Source organism: Stenella coeruleoalba (genome assembly GCF_951394435.1).
Source record: "Stenella coeruleoalba genome assembly, chromosome: 3".
In the NCBI taxonomy this organism is placed as follows: domain Eukaryota; kingdom Metazoa; phylum Chordata; class Mammalia; order Artiodactyla; family Delphinidae; genus Stenella; species Stenella coeruleoalba.
The window spans coordinates 76731678-76750898 of record NC_137148.1 but is presented as its reverse complement, the minus strand read 5'-3'; the positions used below and the strand labels follow the sequence as shown (position 1 = coordinate 76750898).

General features: G+C 44.4%; 1 protein-coding gene across 1 annotated transcript; it reads right to left on the bottom strand.

The window, feature by feature from the left end:
* Nucleotides 1-14796: 14796 nt before the first annotated feature.
* On the bottom strand, nt 14797-16585 carry GPR150 (G protein-coupled receptor 150). The gene has a single exon (XM_079917657.1). The coding sequence runs from the start codon at nt 16455-16457 to the stop codon at nt 15165-15167; it is 1293 nt and encodes a 430-aa protein (XP_079773783.1). The 5' UTR covers nt 16458-16585; the 3' UTR covers nt 14797-15164.
* Between the last annotated feature and the right edge of the window lie 2636 nt (nt 16586-19221).

The following is a 19221-nucleotide window of genomic DNA, read 5'->3' as shown; positions in this document are numbered from 1 at the left end:
TATTATAATTTACATTATCTCTTAGCTGTCCCAAATTATTTTATTGGCACATGGAGCGTGTTAGCAATCCTCGGCTTGTGTCATTGAAGGACTAAATAAGTTTGCCATTTTTAATGAAAAGTACTTCTTTTTTTCTTTGGCATAATTCGGGCATTAAAATAAGACACATCTTAGATCCACTGACCTTTAAATATGATTTTGAATCAATTGGAGACCTCAGTAGATAAGCATTCTTAGGTACCCAAGAAGAATGAGAGAGAAATGCAAAACTTTCTTTTATCTCTACCTAAAGTATTAAGGTGGTTGGTCACATGAAAATATGAAATGCTTAGAAAGCTGTCGTGGGAGGCAGAATAAACTACCCCTCTCCACTTCTGAGATTCACATGCACAATTGGGTGTGTGCCTAGCCTAGCTGGCACAGGCATGTGAGTTAACAGCAGGAACCCATAAAGTCCATTTGAAAGTCATTACAGTTCAGAATAAAGTTCATGATTCCTACTGTCATTTTCCTTTTCTTTCCTTTCCTCCCTCCCTCCTTTCCTTCCTTCCTTCCTTTCTCCCTCTCTCCCTCCCTCTCCCCTTCCTTCCCCCCAACCCCTTTCTTTCTTTTCTTGGCAGTAGAACAGTTCCAGCCAGTGTGAGCAACACTTCCACAAAGTTCTACCTGAGGACATTTGGGGGCAGTTTCTACTTCTCTCCTTGGAACCAATTTTTGTGTCAGTTCCTTCCATTTGTTCTTTCAGGCTTCCCTTTCCTACTAGTGACACCTAGTGGTAGCCCTGGCAGGAGTTTTCTTCCCAGTCACCCAAAACAGCTTTCCCTCTATGATCTTGCCCCTCAATATCTTTGTCTATAAATAGTTTCAGATGGCCCTTCCCACCTTTGTGAGCCCCCTGCTCTGCTCTTAGCAGCAAGCTGTTTTCTAGGCGAGCTTTTCTGAGACCAAACATTTTCTTCAGAGAGGTTCAAAAACTGCCTTCAGTCCTAAGCCAAAGTCCATCTTGTGAGCAAGTGAAAACCTTTGTATGTTGCTAGTTTCACTACAGGGAGTCTTGAAGAGTATCAGTTAATCTAGATTTCCTACTCCTTCAAACCAGAAAAGGGTGATAACATTGCCTGTATTCGGCCATTGGGATTATGATCATGAGAAAGTGATGGTGGCTTTATATACCACCTATCTGCTTACAACTTGAAAGTCTGAACAACATGCATGTGTGTGGATTCCTACGTAATATTCCCACCTGGATATTATGACAGAAACAGTGGTGTTCATCAAACATCCCATCTACTAGCCCACATTTCCCAGCCCCACCTATAGGCAGTTGAGGCTGTCACTCCCAGACTGAAGCATAGAAGGGCAGATATGAGACCTCATCAGTTGTGTCTTTTTCTGTCACAGTTGACTTTCTAGATGGTGGAGCCTCCATCAGCACCCCCAACTCACCAACGTCTGTCAAGCCATAAAAGACATGTAACTAATGTGAGAAATAAACTTTTGTGGTGTTAAGCCACTGAAATTTTAAGGTTGTTTACAATTACAACAGCACAGTTTAACCTGCTGTCTCATACACAGGTGTCTCCAATTTTATATGTTCAAAATTGAAATACTAAATTTGTCCCATAAACCTGTTCTTCCTTTGCCTTCTCCATCTCCATAAGTGACAACACTGTCTATTCACATGCTTAAGGTAGAAACCTAAATGCCATACTTGAGATCTCCCTTTTCTTCATTCTTCCTATGCAGAACAGTTAACACATCTGACCTGAGACTACTGTCCTTAAAAAGCTCTGCTGGCAATGTTGGCCCTTAGCTGGCATCTGGGAACTCGGTTGGCAAACGTTTCCTACACTGATATAAAAATTTCCCTGAGCAATAAGGGTGACTCATTGTGCCTAAACTGTACAAACAGTATGGTTCATGCTAACCACAGCCTGCTTTCCTTCTGGGAGATTGGAACTTCGATATATGCTGGGCAGAGGTGCCTATGTGACCAGCCCCCAATAAGAACCTTAGGTGCTGAGTCTCTAATGGGCTTCCCTGGGCAGAAACATTGCATACATGTTTCTGCATTTTCATTGCTGGAGGAAGGGGGAGCTAGCTGTGTGTGACCCCTCGTGAGAGGGAGCATGTATAAGGAAGCCTGCACATGGATCCTTCCATATTCCACCTGTGTTCTTTTTCCTTTGATCCAGCTGTGTATCCTTACAACATCATTGTAATTGTAATAATCTTAGCGTGAGAAGAACTATATCATGGGTCCCATGAGTCCTTTTAGTGAATCCCTGAACACGAGCTGGTTTTAGGGATACCCCTAAAACCACGTGTATCTAATCCAGCACTGAGTTCTGTCAATTCTGTTTCCTAAAATGTATTTCAAATGACTCTGCTTCTTTTCTTATCTGCTATCATCACTCTGGAAGGTGATTTTGTGTTGGATTTTGAGAGGACCCAATAAATAACACGTTTCTTTCCTGCCTGAGTTTGGAATCAACTGAGATACAGAAAGTGATCAAAGTGTAAGCTGTATTTATAATAAAAATCTAGATTGGAGTGGGTTAAATGTGCAGGCAAATGGACTTGCTAACAGTCTCCTGAATTAAACTGCTGCCTTCTGCCTTAGAGCTGTCCTCTTGAGAAGACAGGTGAGATTGTACTCCGCAGGCACACAGATCTGTAGAAAGGAGAAGGAAGGGGCTGAGCTGAGCGTACCAAAAAGGGAGTGAAGGTTGGAGATTTTAAGAAAAAATTGGAAGGCTTCTTGCTCACTCCTGATTTCTGTCTTCCAGGTGGAACTCCAAGTCCTGGGCATGAAGCAAATGAAACACAAGCTGGCCATAAGTGGGGTGTGGAGAAAGGAGTGTAGTCAGTGAACACCAGGGTAGTCTGCCCTGAGCCTGAAGCAAAACATGGGCCATTAGTACCAAGCCAGGCTTAGCAAATATGCACAGAGCTACGTGGGCCCAGCAAAGGCACAGCCCAGAGAGCCTTAGGTGATGTGGGCCTTAGGGTGCAGACTGCTGCTCCTTGACCTTGAACCATGTTCAGAACATATTTATTCTACCACACTGGGACTCAGCAGAGATAGGGAGGCCACAAAGACCTCAGAAATCAGGCAAAACTAAGGCAAGGACTATATTACAGGAAAAATGTCTTTTGCTACATTGGCCTTTCAGACAATACTGGGTAGAATAATATTTGCTGCAGTTAGAGGCAGTGAGGTTAATGAAACTTATGCTTCAGGTCCCCTCACATTTGTGGGCCCTTTCCAAGGTCCTAAGGGACCCTAGTAATGTGTTCACATGGTCGTCCTTTATATCCTTTTAATGTAATTTGGAAACATACAAAATTACAGAAAAGTAATACAGGGAACTCTATCCCCCAAACAGCCATTTGAGAATATGTTGTCCATCTGATTGCCCATCAGCCCCTAATGCTTTAGTGTGTGTTTCCTCCAACAAAAAAAAAGGATATTCTTCTATAGAACCACAATACAACCCTCAAAATCAGGAAGTTAACACTGACATATTTCCACTATCTAATCCTCACACCTAGTTCAGAATCAAGTTGGCTTTAGTTGTCATATCTCTTTAGCTTCCTTGGCTGGGGCAGTTCCTCAGTCCCTCCTTAACATTCATGACGTTGACATTTATTTTGTGGAATATCTCTCAATTGAGGTTCGTCTGACATTTCCTCATGATTCAGGTCATGCATTTTTGACAGGAACATCACAGAGACGACTCTGTGCCCCTGTAGGGTTGCCACTCCACTCCCTTCTCGCTCAGCACAAACTAGACTCACTCCACCACCATGTTGACATCTACCCCACTCGTGCTTTCACCCCACTCTGAGCCAGTGTGCGTCACCCCACTCCCCCAGCCAGCCAGCATGGGTCTCTACTCTGTCCCACCTGCTGGCTTTAGGACTGAATTGTTCAGGAAGGAAAGAGAAGAGGGAAAAGAATAGTGGTCATATATTTCTGTAAAATGTACAGAAGTGAGATGATTTAACTTAAATGGATTAAGGCCTTTGTCTCTTTTCCTTCTGTCACTCAGGCATTTTAGGAATTTGGCTAAGAGGTAGTTGAGTTGGAAATACATGAGTTTAGTGGGATCATTTATATAATTTGCATCCAGTTCTGTGTATAGTTATGTTTTTGCTGGCTGTCCTAGTGTAGAAATGGCTTCCAAAAATACTCCCACTGTCCACTGTAATGACTCTCCTCATTTGCTGACATGGAGGTGAGGACTAGGGTTCTATTAACATGTGAATATGTGCTGTGATGTGTGGCTCAGAAAGTATGGGAGTACTGGAGGAAAAACAAGAGTTTGAAATGGTAGAGCCAGAAACTGCTATATGGAAAATTCTGTCATCAGATTTTTTGTAAAATTGTAAGCATAAGATTCTGTTCTCATAGACATAGTACACATGGGATATGCTCAATAATACAGCATTTAAACGATAAATCCACCATATACCTTTCTTGATGGGAATCATGTGAAACAGAATTTATCAGGAGTCCTATGAGTACACAAACCTGTACTAGGACTACAAGCTGTTTTATGCTTCTTGTCAATTAAAAATGTTTAATGCAAATCAAAACCACAATGAGATATCACCTCATACCTGTCAGAATGGTTATCATCAAAAAGTCTACAAATAGCAAATGTTGGCAAGGATGTGGAGAAAAGGGAACCCTGTTGCACTGTTGGTGGGAATGTAAATTGGTGCAGCCACTACGGAGAACAGTATGGAGGTTCCTCAGAAAGCTAAAACTAGAATTACCATATGATCTAGCAATTCTACTCCTGGGTATATATCTGAAGGAAACGAAAACACTAATTTGAAAAGATACATGCGTCCCAATGTTCATAGCAGTGTTGTTTACAATAGGCAAAATATGGAAGCAACCTAAGTGTCTATCGACAGATGAATGGATAAAGAAGATGTGATACATATATGCAATGGAATATTACTCAGCCATAAAAAAGAATGAAATTCTGCCATTTGCAACAACATGGATGGACCTAGAGGGTATTACGCTTAGTGAAATAAAACAGAGGAAGACAAATACTGTTACCACTTATATGTGGAATCTAAAAAAATAAAACAAATGGATGAATATAACAAAACAGAAACAGACTCACAAATGTAGAGAAAAAACTAGTGGTTACTAGTGGGGAGATGGAAGGGGAGAGAGCCAAGTTAGGGGTAGGGGATTAAAAAGCACAAACTACTATGTATGAAATAAATAAGCCACAAGAATATATTGTACAGCACAGGGAATACAGCCAATATTTTGTAATAACTTTAAATGGAATATAATGTATAAAAATTTTGAATCACTATGTTGTACACCTGAAACTTATATAATATTGTAAATCAACTATACTTCAACTAAAAAAATGTTTTTAAAGATTATGCTGTAAGAAAGGTTGAGTTATCTTTTTTTTTTTAAATAGAAAATATTATCATGAAACATGAAGCAGGACCTCCCTGGTGGCACAGTGGTTAAGAATCCGCCTGCCAGTGCAGGGGACATGGGTTTGAGCCCTGGTCCAGGAAGATCCCACATGCTGCAGAGCAACTATACCCATGCACCACAACTACTGAGCCTGCACTCTAGAGCCCGTGAGCCACAACTACTGAAGCCCACACGCCTAAGAGCCTGCACTCTGCAACAAGAGAAGCCACTGCAATGAGAAGCCCATGCACTGCAACAAACAGTAGCCCCCACTTGCCACAACTAGAGAAGGCCTGTGGACAGCAACGAAGCCCAACACAGCCAAAAATAAAATAAATAAATAAATAAATATATATATAGTTATAAAAAAATCTATTCAAGTATACTGAGGACAGGAGGGAATTTTTGAATCTGGACTGGATATTAGTTGATATTAGGGAACTGTTGTTAATTTTTTGATAATGCTTTTGTGGTTATGCAAGAATGTCTTAGGAGATGCATGCTCAGGTATTCAGAGGTGAGGTGTAATGATATCATGATGTCTGCAACTAATTTTCAAGTTATTCAAAATCAACAACCAAAAATATGGATGAAAGCAAAGATGACAAAATGTTAACAACTGTTGAATCTCAGTGGTGAATATGTGGGTGTTCTTTTGTATTATTCTTCAAGTTTTCTGTATATTTTATAATAAAACGTAAAAAAAAAAAAAGGGAAACCTATTTAACCTAGTGTTCCAAACATTTAACTATGAAACTCTTTTTTTCCTTTAGAATATATTAATATGGAAGCACCTGCTGCTTCACAAAGTATACTTGGACATGCTGGCCTAGGGCAGGCTGTCAGTGGCTACATTTTAAAAATATACTGTAATGATAAATGCTCAGTGAAGAGTAAAAATCTTAAAGAAAAATTCAAAATATACTTAAAAAATTTCATCCAGCTGTCTGAGGAAATGTTCGCTATATCATTTACAATGGGACCATTCTAATGCTCTTAACAGTGGTGTGACTTTATTGGCCAGAGGAATGAAGGTCACAGCTTACACTGTGATTCTTGAATGTCCAGTTTGCGTTACCCAAGTCCTTTCTCTTAGTATAACCTCATGGATGATGGTACAGGCTGAATTTTCAATCATCTATATCCTTCTGTGCTTAAAGAATTAGATGAAGTGATAGATCATTTAGAGCACTTAAGGAAGAGAAACAAATTTGCAAGCATAATTGACGATTCTTACTAGGGATGAAGTTATGAGACTTCATAGTTTCTTTTGTGTGTGTGTGTGTGTGTGTGTGATCTTCCCGGAACAGGGCTCGAACCCGTGTCCCCTGCATTGGCAGGTGGATTCTTAACCACTGAGCCACCAGGGAAGCCCCTATTATTTATTTATTTATTTTTGGCTGCATTGGGTCTTTGTTGCTGCGTGTGGGCTTTCTCTAGTCGTGGCGAACGGGGGCTACTGTTCGTTGCGGTGAGCGGGCTTCTCATTGCGGTGGCTTCTCTTGCAGAGCGCAGGCTCTAGGCATGCGGTCTTCAGTAGTTGTGGCATGTGGGCTCAGTAGTTGTGGCTCTCAGGCTTAGTTGCTCCGCGGCATGTGGAATCTTCTTGGACCAGGAATTGAACCCATGTCCCCTGCACTGGCAGGTGGATTCTTAACCACTGTGCCATGAGGGAAGTCCCCTCATAGTTTCTTGTGATGGCTAATTTTATGTCAACTTGACTGGGCCATGGGCAGCCCAGATGTCTGGTTAAACATTATTCCTGCCTGTGCCTGTGTGGGTGTTTCTGGATGAGATTAGCATTTGAATTGGTAGATTGAGTAAAGCAGATTGTCTTCCCTAATGTGGGTGGACATCATGCAATCCACTGAGGGCCTGAATAGAACAAAACAGTGGAGGAAGGGAGAATTCGGAGAATTCACTCTGTCTGCCTGAGTGCTCATCTGGGACATCCATCTTATACTCTTTTTTTTTTTTTTTTTTTTTTTTTGCGGTACATGGGCCTCTCACTGTTGTGGCCTCTCCCGTTGCGGAGCATGGGCTCCGGATGCGCAGGCTCAGCGGCCATGGCTCACGGGCCCAGCCGCTCCGCGGCATGTGGGATCTTCCCGGACCGGGGCACGAACCTGTGTCCCCTGCATCGGCAGGCGGACTCTCAACCACTGCGCTACTAGGGAAGCCTTGTCTTCTACTCTTGATCTTGAACTACACCACCAACTCTTCTGGATCTCCAACCTGCAGACAGAAGATTGTAGGACTTCTCAGCTTCTGTAATCACTTGGGCCAGCCAGTTACTTATAATGAATCAATCTCTCTCTCTCTCTCTTTCTCTTTCTTTCTCTCTCTGTCTCTCTCTCTCTATATATGTACTCTTTCTCTGGAGAACCCGGAAGAATGCATTCCTTATATCCATTTGGATGCCTTTAGAGAAAACAGCAATTCAAACTGATTAAACAAAAAGGAAATTTATCATTTCACATAACAAGATCTGAGGTTGGATGGCTCAGACTTTGGTTAATTCAGGTGCTCAGCTACATAATCAAAGACTTGGGTTTTTTACCTTTCTGCTGTTCTAGGATTAAGGTGTTGGCCTTCTCTTAGGGTTATCTTCCCTCTCTGGTTGCAAGATGGCTGTTAGAGCTTTAGGTCAAATCCATAAACTGTAATATCCAGAGAAAGAGGAGGAATTGCCTCTACTGGTATCTACTATTTAAGGTTACAAAACCTTTTCCAGTAGCCTCCAGAAGGTCTCACCTCTAGTTTCATTGCCCCACACCAGTCAACTAGCAGGAGGAATGGCATTACCATGGTTGTCTTAGATATATCTCCCAGAGCGGGGGATAGGGTTATCTTCCTTGGGGGATGGTGTGGCAGTTTTAAAATACGACTGCAAATTCTTTGACACCTCTTCCCTTAGAGGGTAGGGTTTATGTTCTCTGCCTTTGAATCTGGACAGGTTTGGAACTGCTTCCACCAGTAGAAACAGAGGATATGCTTCTGTGAGACTTTTGAGGCAAGGCCATACAGAGCCATGTGGCTTGTTCACTAGAACACTTGCTCTTGGAAACTTGAGCTGCCTTAGGAGAAGTTTGACTACTCTCTGGCTGTCATGCAGTGAGAAAGCCAAAGCCACATGGAGGGCGATAGGTAGGCACTTTGGTTGATGTTCCTGTTGAGTCCAGCTTTGAATATCCCAGCCAAGGCATCAGACATATGAGGAAAGAAGAAGCTCCCAGGTGATTTCTAGCCCTCTGAACACAATCAGGATTCTTATAGCAAGGCAAGAGAATAAGAAATGTTCATGTGGACAACCAGAGAGCCTGCCACATTTTGGATGCCTGCTTCTGTATTGATGTCCATGGACATGAGGTTTCTCTAACACACTCAACTTTTAGATTAAAATTTTTTTAAAAAAGTACTTCCTGAGGTTAAGGACTTCCTTTGGGGACAATAAAAGATGCATCTCACAGGTATGGTTTGGCTCAGACATCTTGGACCTCTGAGGAGTTTCATATTCTAGACTTGGCTCCAGCTAAATTCACACCAAGCTCCCCTGGAAACACAGAGGGCCTCTGGAACTGATGAGCAAGACCATCTCCTAGTCTAATTTAGTACAACCTCAAAATATTAACTGAGGTAGAGACTAATCTACTGTAATAAACAGACTCCCAGAGTTCATGGCTTAAAGAAGACAGAAATTTATTTCTGTCACATAATCTTCTGAACAGTTTAGGCTGTCTGTGCTCCCACAAGATCCTGAAGGAACCTCTAGGACGTTGTCCTCATCTGCATGGCTGAACCTGATCATTGTGTCTTCCAGCCAATAGGAAGGGGAAAGAGAGCTCGGAGGAGCCCAAGCCCTATGTCTTAAGGCCCAAGTCTGGAAGCCACACATACCATGTTTGCTCACATTCCATCGCTGAGAACAGGTCACAGAGCTGTAACTAACTGCAAGAGAGACTGGGAAATATAGTCTGTTTCGACTCCCGTTTTGAATGCATCCAACACCACTTCACTACTCCGCCCATGATTTAGTTAACTGTTGCTGCAAAACAAACCACCCTAACACTTAGTGGCTAAGGTTGGTTATTCCTCACAAGTCTGTGGGTTAGCATGGTAGTTCTTCCTTTGGTTTCCCCTGGGCTCACTCATGTGGGTGCATTGAGCTGGAGGGTCATCTGGGAACTGCGCCCAGATAGAATGGCTGAGTATCTGGGCCTCCGCTTGGCTTTTTCATGGCATGGTCACCTCAGGGCAGCTTTTCTGAGAAGGCAATCCCCATGCATAAATGCTTATCAAGACCCTGCTTGTGAGGGACTTCCCTGGTGGCACAGTGGTTAAGAATCCACCTGCCAATGCAGGGGAAATGGGTTCGATCCCTGGTCCAGGAAGGTCCCACATGACGTGGAGCAACTAAGCCCGGGTGCCACAACTACTGAGCCTGTGCTCGAGAGCCCACGAACCACAAACTACTGATACTGAAGCCCGAGCGCTCTAGGGCCTGTGCTCCGCAACAAGAGAAGCCACTGCAATGAGAATCCCGCACACCGCAACAGAGAGCAGCCCGTGCTTGCCACAACTAGAGAAAGCCCGCGTGCAGCAACGAAGACCCAACACAACCAAAATAAATAAATATATATATATATTTTTTAATTTAAAAAAAAGAGTTAATGATTGGGAAATGTGAAGATGTAGAAACAAAGAATAGCTGGTTGAGGAGCTAGTAACAATTTAGACTATAATTCTGTCACATTGCAGAATCACCAAACTCCCAGTTCCCTGAAAGATATAGATAAAGTCCTGACACACATTCCTAAGTTGTTTTTACAGGCAAGGTAGCCCCTCCAGATGAAAACCACTAACCACAAGAACATGGACCCTAGACTGGTTGAAACCAGAAGGTTGATGATGCTTAAAATTTCACCTTTATGCCAACCAATCCGAGAATTGTCCATGAGCTAATCATGCCCTGCTCCTTGAACACTATAAAACACCTCACTGACCTCTCCGGGGTGGGCACGGTCCTTGAGGCACTAGCGTGCTGTGTTCCCTCTTTGCCTGGCAAAGAAATAAAGCTACTCCTTCTCTTTCCTCCAAACTCCGTCTCCATATTTCTATTTGACATCGGTGCACAGAGAGCCAGGATTTTGGCAGCAATAAGAACCTGAGAACTGCTAGAAAAGAGAAAGTGGATTCAAGGAAGGTAGTTGACAATTACTGTGAGCATTCTCCCTTCTGTAAGGCCTAACTTCCTTATTACTATGTAGCACATTGAGTGCATTAATCTTTCATAGATTCTCCAATATCCCTTCCTTCGTTTCATGTGATATTACTCAGCTGGATTTTATCCCTCATAGCCCAGTGTTAGAGAATAACAATAGCTATCATATATTGAATACTGGGGTGAAACTGAAGAGACAAGCTGACAGGACCCGCCTCCCCAGCAATCAAGTATTTTACATACGTGAATCCTATGAAGCAAGGTAATAGAAACCTCATTTTATTGATGAGAAAACCAAGACTCAAAAAGATTCAGCAGGGCTTCCCTGGTGGTGCAGTGGTTGAGAGTCTGCCTGCCGATGCAGGGGACACGGGTTCGTGCCCCGGTCCGGGAAGATCCCACATGCCACGGAGCAGCTAGGCCTGTGAGCCGTGGCCGCTGAGCCTGCACGTCCGGAGCCTGTGCTCTGCAACGGGAGAGGCCACAACAGTGAGAGGCCCACATACCACAGAAAACAAAAAACAAAACAGATTCAGCAAACAGCTTAAAGTCACACAACCACTAAGTTGTAGAGATGAAACAAGTCCAAGTCTTTAGGCTCCATAGACTCTGCTCTTTTCATTATATTACACTGTCTCAACTCAGCAAAACATGTTTAATTTAATTAGACTATTCATTTGTATTAGTATTTTATTAATGTTTTCCCTTTGATCGAGGGAACTTTAGGAATGGGAGAGAAACTGCTCAAATTTTCTACTTCCTTTCGTGTTTCCTAGGAAGTGGCTTAGAAAACAATATTTTAAATCTATCTCTTCCACAAATGAGCTAGACTATTCTATTTTTAGTAAATGATTTATAGCTAGTTGTGGTTTTAGTTATACTCCTGGCTGTTTTCTACATATCTTCTCCTTCAAATTATGTAATAGCTCATGTTTACTTATTTTAGCTGTATGTTACTGTGTGGCTAGTTCTTTTTTAAAAATGCAGAATTATTTGAATTTAGTCTTTTAAGTTGTGGTGACATTTGCATTGTTGTCTATGTAAATAGTGCTCTCTGGAGTCCTGAAGTCCAGACCTGTTTGCAGCAGCTTAGTTAAAATCTAACTCCAAGGGGAATGTACAGTGGGTGAGGGGATGTTATTTGTTTCCTCCCAAACTCTAAATATGTGGTCTTGATGGTCCTCTAGTCATTTCCTGTTTGGGTGATACCTAGAAAAGAGATCAAGTTCAGGGTCATCCGCTCATTTCCCTTTGCTGTGCAGTTTGAGTGGTATGTCCTACTCTAGGAAGAGTCTAAATTTAGAATAACCTTTGGGGGCTTCCTTGATTGGGACAGAGCTGAAATTATGAGTTGTCTATAGCAATGTAGATTCCTAGGATCAGTGGTCATGATTCTGAGGTGGTGCTTTAAGTTTCTTAACCTAGAAATGCCACCAGGGATGGGAACGAAGTCACCTAGATCTACCTTCAAATTTCAGATATAGTTAAAGTTAGAGAAAGTTTCTTAGTTATAGAAGAGAAACATTTTAGTATGAAGTAGATTTAACCAAATCTTCCACAAAATCTAGGGAAATGTAGTTTAATTGTATTTTAAATTAACTACTTGAATTGGAATTCTGTATTTTTGACCCAGATGGAAATTTCTCTTAATTTCTAGATGGTAATCAGCTGTAAATCTTCAATAGATTTAAAAAATCAATTTTTTTAACAATTTTGCAATTGTTTAAAAGTTTAGTCTGGCCTCCCAACAAGCATTTCCCCTTCTTTCTTTCCTAAAAGAAAGAATGAGAGTCTCATTTTTCACCCCTTCTCTATGCAACTCATATCTTCAGTTCCAGGTCCAAGTCAGTCATGGTGGCCCTGTTTCCCTTGCAATGATATGTCTAGATATGGACTGGCCAATGAACCATGTGGGAAAGTCTATCCAGGACATCCAAGAAATGTTTCTTCATTCTTATAAAGAGTGAAAATAAGAGAGAATCTCCTTCTGCACATTGTCATGTTTGACTGTGATGCCTGGAACTGCAGCAGCCATTTTGTGACCTCAAGGGAAACTGACTTTAATGTCAAGCCCACCAGTTCAGGATGGCAGAATAGAAAGACGAAAAGGATTTAGGTCCTTGGTTATGAAGTTATGAAGCTACTCAATTAACCAATCCTGGAGCAGCCCTACCACTGAACTTCTTGTTATGCAAGATAATAAATTTAAGCCAGCTGTATCTGTTTTTCTGTTAGTGTGTTCTCAACTGCAGAAAACAGAAAATCTGACTCAATTGGCTTAAATTACCTTGTTGAGAGCATTCTAAGTGATAAAACATTATAGGTCATATTTTGAGGTCTCTGAGCTTCTTCCTTGATCCCTGCCTCTAGGTATTCCCCCCTTCCAATTAGTTGATCCTTCACACCATCATTGGAATGACTTTGCAGAATTCAAATCTGATCATACTGCAACTCTGGTTAAATCTTTCAAAGGCTATTTTTGGCTTTCTTGGTGTGGCAAACAGACTTTTCTTCACTGGGTCTGGGCTGGATCTCTGTGGCCACATATCCCATCAGGTCAGACCCCACAGGCACCCTAATGCTAGATACTTCAACTATTGCCATTCCTTAACCATGCTATGTTCTCTCTCACTTATGCTTTACAAATGCTAGTCCCAACTGCATAGAATACCTTCCCCTATCTGATGGGTCACCCCCACCATCCCCCAGGCTCCCAAGGTTGTTATATGTTCTTCTTCAGTGTCCTGACACCCAGACTGGAACCCCTATTAAAGAACATCTGACTGTTTTTGTGCTGTATTTGTCAGATTGTCTCCTACATATGATTATAAGGTCTTTGAGGGAAAATGTGTCTTATTCATTTTAGCATCTCCAATGCCTAGTACATTGCTTGGCACAAAATAAGCGAGTAAAAAATGTTTACTAATGAATAAAAATAATGCTATAACCTAGATTTAGGTTCATGAAGACAATTGTGTTCTTTTCTCTTTAGGTGGCTTATTCTTGGTATACTGCATGCCATACCTTCCTCAGCAGGGTAGGGAGGATGAAAGAGAGGAAGGAAAACCTCTAACTATATAACATTTTTGGACAAGATTTTGGAGGAAGGTAAGCCAAGTTTAATGAAGATTTCTTTTTGTAAATCTGTTTTCTATTCTATCTATGCCTGATTCACATGATGAATTAATCAACAACTGTGTGTTGTGTACCTACTGTGTATCAAACATTGTTTAAGAGTTTGGGATTCATCAATGAACAAAACAAGGAAGTCCTCAGAGAGCATTGGCTTAACAAGTGAACTTTACCAGTCATTTCTCCTTTCTGGATCTTAGTCCTGCGTTTGTGCATGAACAGGAAAGACTGTAATGGAAAGCCTGCAGATTCTCAGATGAAACATTGGTAAACAGATGGATATTTGTTCCTAAGAGCTGCCACTTCTCTCTAGAGCCAAGGACAGTTAGGAGGAGGAGGTCACTGACTAAATCTGCTCCTTGACCTTGTTCTCAGCAATCCACACCAATAGGCATTGCCTTTGTTTGTAAAAAAGAGAGTTTTATATATCCATGCAGCATTGGGAGATTGCAGCTTTCTTCCTAGCTGCGAATATCCCTAAGGCTCCACCTGGGACAGTGAGCCTCACCCCTGTGCACCACTCAGGTGCTTCCCTTCTCTAGTCTGCTGGCGATTCTGCTCAGAGGCTCCACCTGTGCAAAGCGTCACAGCTGTAGAGGCTGCTCTGGGCACAGGAACAATTTCCTACAGAAACGGGGCATATTTGAAAGGTTGGAAGGCAAGCTTTTATGTCTCCCTCCTACAATCCCGGCTTCTCCTGAAGTGGAAGCTAGACCAGAAATAAAGGCCACACTGATTTTCTTCTGACAAAACACATTACCATGTTAAAAAAAAAGTCCTAACTGCTCTGTGGGAAATGTTTTTATTTTACAAATACTCTGTGGCTCTGAAGTGACAGCAAGATTACATTTCTGACAGTATCACTGGTACAATTTCCAGGCTCCTCAGGGCAATGTGAGGATATTCCTCCAGGAAAGAGAGGCACATTCTCTGGTCCCCAAGCTACAGTTAAACACGACCCGAAACAAGGAAAAACAGATGATAACACAGCAAGTAATGAAAGCTTGGCAATTTAACTAAAGCAAATGGTCTTATCCAGAACGCTATGGGAGTGAAAAAGAACTACAAAAATAACTCTGTAACTTTGCTTTTACAAACAAATGGCTCACTCTCTGTCTCCAGATGGGGAAATGTGAGAACTGAAAAGGAGAAAAGAACCTGGAAGAGTGTAGAAAAATGTAAACATTAGAAAGAAATGTAATAGGGGAGTGGAGGATGGGGACAGCTTCAGTGTAACGCTCTTGGAGACAGTCCTGACGGTTGTGATCTAGATAGAGCCCGGCCGGCCTCGTGTTCCGTGGAGGCGGTGCCACAGCGACAGATGACCTGACTCTGGCCAACGAACACCTAGAAGACGCTTTCGCAGGAGCAGGGCAGCGACCGGGGACGCGGCGGGGGTGGGCGCAAGTAACCCTCCTCCGGCTGATCCCGCCGAGCGTGGTGATAATGTGGGTGGGGCCAGCGGTGGCGGTGGAGCGCTTGGTGGCCCCGGGCGCCCTCGTCGTCCTCCGCGACTCCCTCCCGCGGGCAGCACACTGCACCCAGGCGCCTCCGCCAGCACCGCCAGAGCTGACAGTCGCCCGCCTGGAAGAACAGGTAGACGAAGGGATTGAGAGCGCTGTTGGCCACCCCCAGGAGGCGCAGGGCCACCGCTAGGTCCTCGGCCTCCCAGTCTCCCATCAGCCCAGACGACCACGTGGCCGCCAACCGGGCAGCGAAGTAGGGCAGCTCGCACCCCACGAACAGCAGCGCCAGCACCAGGCTCATCTTCAGGCTCTGGACCTTGGCGCGGGGCAGCGCGTTGGGCGCGGGGGCTTGGCCGGGACTGGCCGACCTGGGCGCCGCGGCCGATGGGGCCTGGGGCGGGCGCTGCCGCCAGGCACAGAGCAGGCGGCTGCCAGCGATGCCCATGACCGCGACCGGCGCCACGAAGCCCGCGACGGCCTCATAGAGCGCGTAGACCATCAAGTGCCAGCGCGGTAGCGGCGCGAAGATGTCGCGGCAGCGACGCTCCCCGTGCCAGGCGCGAGCGGCCGGGGGCGCGGCGGGCGGCTGCGAGAGGGCGCCCCCGCGCACCACGAAGGCCGGGGGCAGCGCCAGCAGCAGCGCCAGCAGCCAGCCCAGGGCGGCGAGGGCGCGCGCGGGCAGCGGCGGGCCCTGTGGACGGCGCACGGCGCGCTGGCGTTCGAGGGCAATGATCGCCACGAGGTGGGCCGACGCGCTGTGGCCGGATGCCCGTAGCAGATGCACGAAGCGGCACGCCAGGTCGCCCGCGGCCCGGCGCGGCTCGCCCAGCAGCTCCCAGGCCAGCTGCGACAGCGCGGTGCCCCCGCACGCATACAGGTCGGCCAGGGCCAGCTGCACCAGCAGGAAGTCCATCTTGCGACGCTTGGGACCTGCCCAGGGCCCGCCGCCCCCGCACAGGCGGCACAACACCGTAGCGTTGCCGGCCACCGTCACCACCAGGATGACCCCCAGGAAGACCAGGCGGACGCGGCGGCTGGGCGGCCCGGACGGCGGCGGCGGCCCCGGGACTGGGGCTCCCTGTCCGGAAGTCAGGTTGAGACCCCAGCCCAGCGAGATGGGTACGGAGAGGTTGGGCGCCGGCGCCGGAGTTGAGGGGCTGAAGGGATCCTCCATCCCTAGCCTGGAGGAAGAGGAGGTACCGAACAGGGCAGGCAGGGCGCGGGAAACCAAGGTGGAGGCGAGGCTCCGCTGGGCGCGATGCCGGGTCTTAACGAGTTCCCAAAGTTAGTTGAAAACGCACACGCACGGAGAGGGAGATAGATGCAGGTAGCTTTGCGCTTAGTTGTTTTTATAGGTTGTCCTCGTCATTTGTCACTCAAATGGGGGGGGGGGTGTGCGCTCGAGGAACACACATGATTCCTCTTCTCCACCTTCCTCTCCGCGTCTCCCCTCCCAATCCGGGTAGATCCCCTTCCAGTCTCTGCCGCAGCCCCGGTGCAGCCCTCGCGGGAGCCGCGAACCTCTGGGCTCTAGAAACCTCTCCCGTTGGGTGTTTACATATAGCACAGCCAGACAGAAGGTCGCTTTGCCTGGCCAACGTTAACCCGGGACCAGCACACTGGAGAGGAAAGTCCTGACTGAGACTATACCCCTCAAAATGGTTTCAGATTGACAGTAAGAAAAAAAAAAAAAAGGCACTAGTTTTGATTAAAATACAGAAGAGAAAGATTTGAAATGCCATCGTTCTGCACTAGCTTGAGAAAAACAGGAACCCAAGAAACCTCACAGTGTTTTGAGCAAAGAGGAGCCCAACAGATAAATCTTCCTCTGGCCAATTTTACTCGGAGAGAACTAAAGTCAAAGGTGTTGCTTGGCAATTAGGAGCAGCAGTGGTTTGCAGATTGTTTCAAATACTCCTCATTACTAGAAACAGCAGATCACAGCTGCTCTCCGTGATGTAAAATTCATTTCATTAGTCTGAAGAGGGCATTAATAGGTTTTATGCAAATGGATAGTACATTTATTGCTTTTTTCCTAATATTTTCACTCAGTGACAGATGTATCATCGAGGCTCTTCATTCTCTTGATTCTGTTTTTTAGCAGATGGGAGGTTGCTAGGAGGGACTACGCCTCCAATAAGCCTGGAGAAAAGGTGACTAAGAAGATGATAAGGCGGCCAAGTTTTAAAAAAGAAATCCAACTCACAGGAAATGGTTTAGATTAAATGCAATCTCTTTTATTTTAGCCCTACCTCCTCAGAAACAGATTTTAGTTTTCCTGTTGGAAGCATCAGTTTGGTTTTTTATGCACCTTCCACATTAATTACGGTGAAAGTACAGCCTATGCTTCCTGGTCTGGGTGTCTGTTGGGGTTCACATTCCCAGGCTGAGGAAATATTTGACACTTTAAGATGTCCGGGATAGGAGGGTTTGGTGGGTGCAGTGGACAGGCCTGCCAGGTGGAGTGGGAATCTCATTTCTCAAGCTGTTGCTCTTTGTGGCCAGAGAACTTTGTCATTTTTATTATATCCCCAGTGCCTATCACTGGACCTGACCCATGGTAGGTATCAGTAAATATGTTTTGAGTTGATGAATTAATGGATATATGATGCATTTCAGATAATTTTGAGCAGATGTTTCTACCTTGATTATAAATCCATCAACCTAAGAAAAAAATGCCTGTTATACCTGTGCCAGTATCATCCAGAAGAGCTCAAGGAAGCTCTGGGGAGATGTAGGAATAGCCATTCTTGGTGGAACATTTAAGAGGTAGAGTGATAGCCTTGGGAAATCAAACTCCTGGTTTAATTTTTTTTTTAATTTATCTTATTTATTATTTTTGGCTGTGTTGGGTCTTTGTTGCTGCACGCGGGCTTTCTCTAGTTGCGGCGAGCGGGGGCTACTCTTTGTCGCGGGCTTCTCGCTGCAGTGGCTTCTCTTGGGCTCTAGGTGCACGGGCTTCAGTAGTTGTGGCACGTGGGCTCAGTAGTTGTGGCTCGTGGGCTCCAGAGCGCAGGCTCAGTAGTTGTGGCACAGGGGCTTAGTTGCTCCGCAGCATGTGGGATCTTCCCGAACCAGGGCTTGAACCCGTGTCCCCTGCATTGGCAGGCGGATTCTTAACTACTGCACCACCTGGGAAGTCCCTATGTGTGTTTTTCTTTGTATTCTGCTTGGGCTTCTCTAAACGTTTAGGTTGGTGATTTGTTGTCTTCCATTAATTTTGGAAAATTCTCAGCAATTGTCTTTTCAGATATTTCTTCTGACATTTTGCCTCTATTCTTCTGTTATTTCAATTGCATATATATTATACCTTTTCATATTGTCCCACAGTTCTTGGATGCTCTGCTCTTTTTTCTCTACCTTTCACTTTTTCTTTTTTTCTTTCTTTTTTTCCCTATCCCATCTCTCCACAGAGGAAGCTGTTACCCTTTGAAATTCAGTATTTTATCTTGAAAAATTTCGCTTGGCCTATATTCAAGTTCACTAATTCTTTTTCTCTCAAGTTCGCTAATTTTTTGTGTGTATCTAGTCTGCTGAGAAGCCATTTGAAGGAACTTCTTCATCCACAATAGCATGTTGTTTCTAGTGAATCAGTTTTATTCCTTTTTTAAAAAATAGTTTCCATCTCTCTGCTGAAATTCCCACTCTGTTCGTGTATGTTAACCACATTTCCCCCTAGGTCCTTCAATAGATTAATCATAGTATTTTCAAGTCACTTTCTCATGGTTTCAGCTTCTGGGCCATCTCTCAGTCTGGTTCTGTTTACTGCCTTCTTTCTTCAAAATGGGTCTTTTCTTGCTTCTTTGCCATGTAAGTTTGACCAAATGCCAGACATAATATGTAAGCGAAAAACAGTGACTGATGTAAATAGTATTCACTCCTGAAAATGGGCATGCTTCTTCATCTCAGGCTAGTAGGGTGGAGGGGTTGACTAAATG

What these genes read in the sequence shown, in the direction of transcription:
- GPR150 (XM_079917657.1), bottom strand. Translation starts at nt 16,457, where the DNA reads ATGGAGGATCCCTTCAGCCCCTCAACTCCGGCGCCGGCGCCCAACCTC.